The 2,469-nt window shown below is 64.6% G+C and overlaps 1 protein-coding gene across 1 annotated transcript; it reads right to left on the minus strand.

Annotated features, from left to right (window-relative positions):
* Positions 1–1,266: 1,266 nt before the first annotated feature.
* LmxM_08_1070a_1 (uncharacterized protein) lies at positions 1,267–2,394 on the minus strand (the record flags this gene model as incomplete). Its single annotated transcript, XM_003886429.1, has 1 exon — positions 1,267–2,394. The coding sequence occupies one exon, from the start codon at positions 2,392–2,394 to the stop codon at positions 1,267–1,269; it is 1,128 nt and encodes a 375-aa protein (XP_003886478.1).
* Positions 2,395–2,469: the final 75 nt, after the last annotated feature.

Genomic DNA, 2,469 nt, shown 5'->3' on the forward strand with positions numbered 1-2,469 from the left:
GCTACGGCAGTGGCGGGTATATAGAGGGCTGCTGCTGGTGGTGGCGACGAGAGTCTGTGCATGTCGTCGGGAGCAGTCGACCACGGTGCAGTGCAGGTGGTGACGGGGAGAGTGCAAGAGAGGGAGGGACGTCATCACAGGCAACAACGCAGGTGCGGGCAACCTCACACAACAGCGGTGCATCCATGCGCCGCGCGCACAGGGGAGAGGGAGAGGCGCACAGCGACGCACGTCACACATCCCCGGTGCGTGCGCTGCGTGCCAGCCGCCATCGGGGGAAAAGCGACGGTGCTCGTAAGCCCCCTGGCCTCCATCACTCCGCACCCACACGCGACACTACCTCTCCGGCACGCGCACAGGGTCCATCCCACTGCAGCGCTTCGTACATGCCGTCACGGCAATGCTGCACACGCGCACGCACCATTCGGTACACGTATACGTATACACATCGTGTACACGTACACATGCGTCTATAGTGTTCCCCTCGACATGCCTTGCTCTGGGGACCGTTGCGCCTCACGCATACGCACGGACACGCACACGCACGCACGCACGCGCGCAGAGAAGAGCCGATGAAGCAAGCACAATCAATAAACAGACCGTGGCTGCAGAGGCGGGGGGCCAACGCGCCCGGAAGGCGTCCCGCACGCAGTGCAGGCATGTGCATGCACGCGAGCGCGGTGCGAACGCAGCGCACCCACAAGCTGCAGGGAGGCGGCGGAGGCGCGCACGCCCGGCACATGACCCAGCAGCCACGCACCACCGTCAAAGCACAAGCGAAGCACCTCCCGAGGGGGAGGAGAAAACAAAGTAGTGGAAGATATCGCTGAACGCGCAGCACACAAGTGTGCTGAAGAAGCAAGCAGAATACAAAGAGCCAGACGAAGGCAGAATAGCGGGCTCGCGTATACGCGTGTGCGTGTGCGTGCGAGAGAGAGGGATAACAAGGGAGGCCACGCGAGGGCACGCGAGGGCACGCGAGGGGAGGGGGAGGCGTGAAGCGAGGGCGGGCAGAACAGCCATTCGCGGGGCACCACGACTTGGGTGGTGCCGCAGCTCCGATTCACAGCGCGCCTGCTCGTCCATTTCCCCCCTACGCTCCGCCGCACCTCGCTGCGCTGTCGCCCGCATCGCCTTCCTCTTCCTCTGCCTCACATCTCGCACGCACGCGCAGCTGCCACGGCGGGCGCGCACCCAAGGAGGTGCCCACACGCGCCGGGCATCGCTGCGACCACCACACACACGCACACAAGGGCACACACACCTCTACGTGTAGTGACAGGTGTTCATGATCGAGCCGAAGAAGTACGGCGCGCACTTACCATCATGAGTCTCGAAGCACAGCCCCCCGCCCACGCAGAATTCGTTCGAGTACGTGCACATCGTCACCTTCTGCGGACTGCACTTGATCATAGAGGCGCCTCCTCCACCGTTCTTGTGGCACTCGTTCGCCTTGATCAGGGTTTTCCTGCACCCCTGCGTGCAGTTCTTATCGAAGCAGATCACCTGCTCCACCACCACGGGTCTGGGTGCGGGCGTCTCGCTGCTCGTGCTCGTGCCAGGGGCGGCACTCTCCCGCACATGCGCGGACACGGGGTATTCACTGAGCAGGCACGCGTTCACCCCCATCACCACGCGCACGTAGCCCTGCTCGCCCCAGTCCCCACCCCACGAGTTCTTGATCACCCAGTACGGAACCTCACCAGTCATGTCGTACCCGACGAGCAGCACACCGTGGTTCAGCTGTTTACCAATGCACGCGGTCAGCACGCCGCTCTTGTAGGACATGAAGGAGCTGGCGTCCAGCGCAATCGCGATGGGGCCATTCTTCGCGAGCCACGCAGCCATCGCCTTTTCGCTGCTTCCGATCAACACGTGGCCGTCGATCTGCGCACCGACAACGAGCTCACTGCTGTTCGAGCACTCGGGCACATAGCCGTTGCCGGACACGTAGGGGTAGCTGTCCTCCGTGTGCAGGTGCCCGTTCGTGTTTTGCAGCAGCCAGTCGAACGCCTGCAGCATCAGCCCGCCGTCGCAACCATCGTTCATGTCATCGCAGCTCACCAGCTGCTGCTCCGACAGGCTCACCAGCTCGTGGCCGGCAAGGTACCACTGCCCCTCGATGTTGCCGACCGCCGAGAACGCCCAGCACGACCCGCACGCACCCTGATCCTTCACCGGCGTCACGGCGCCCTTCTCGCGCCAGTCCACCGCATCAGGCACCGCCGACAGGTCCGCGCGCGCCTTGCGGTAGTGCTGGGCGGCGTGCCGCTTCGCCGCTGCGAAGTACGCGGCGCCGTTCAGGTAGCGCGCGGCGAACTCCGCCTCCGACAGGTCGAAGAACTTCGTGATCCCGAACTGCGCGTGGGGGTTCCGCGCCTGGTGCTCGCGCATCAGCTCCAGGTGGCGCTCGAAGTTCGCCAGCCGCTGCTGCTCCTCCGCCAGCGTCTCGGACGCGCGCCCGTACGT

This window comes from Leishmania mexicana, contig 96 (assembly GCF_000234665.1).
Source record: "Leishmania mexicana MHOM/GT/2001/U1103 WGS CADB00000000 data, contig 96, whole genome shotgun sequence".
NCBI lineage: Eukaryota > Euglenozoa > Kinetoplastea > Trypanosomatida > Trypanosomatidae > Leishmania > Leishmania mexicana.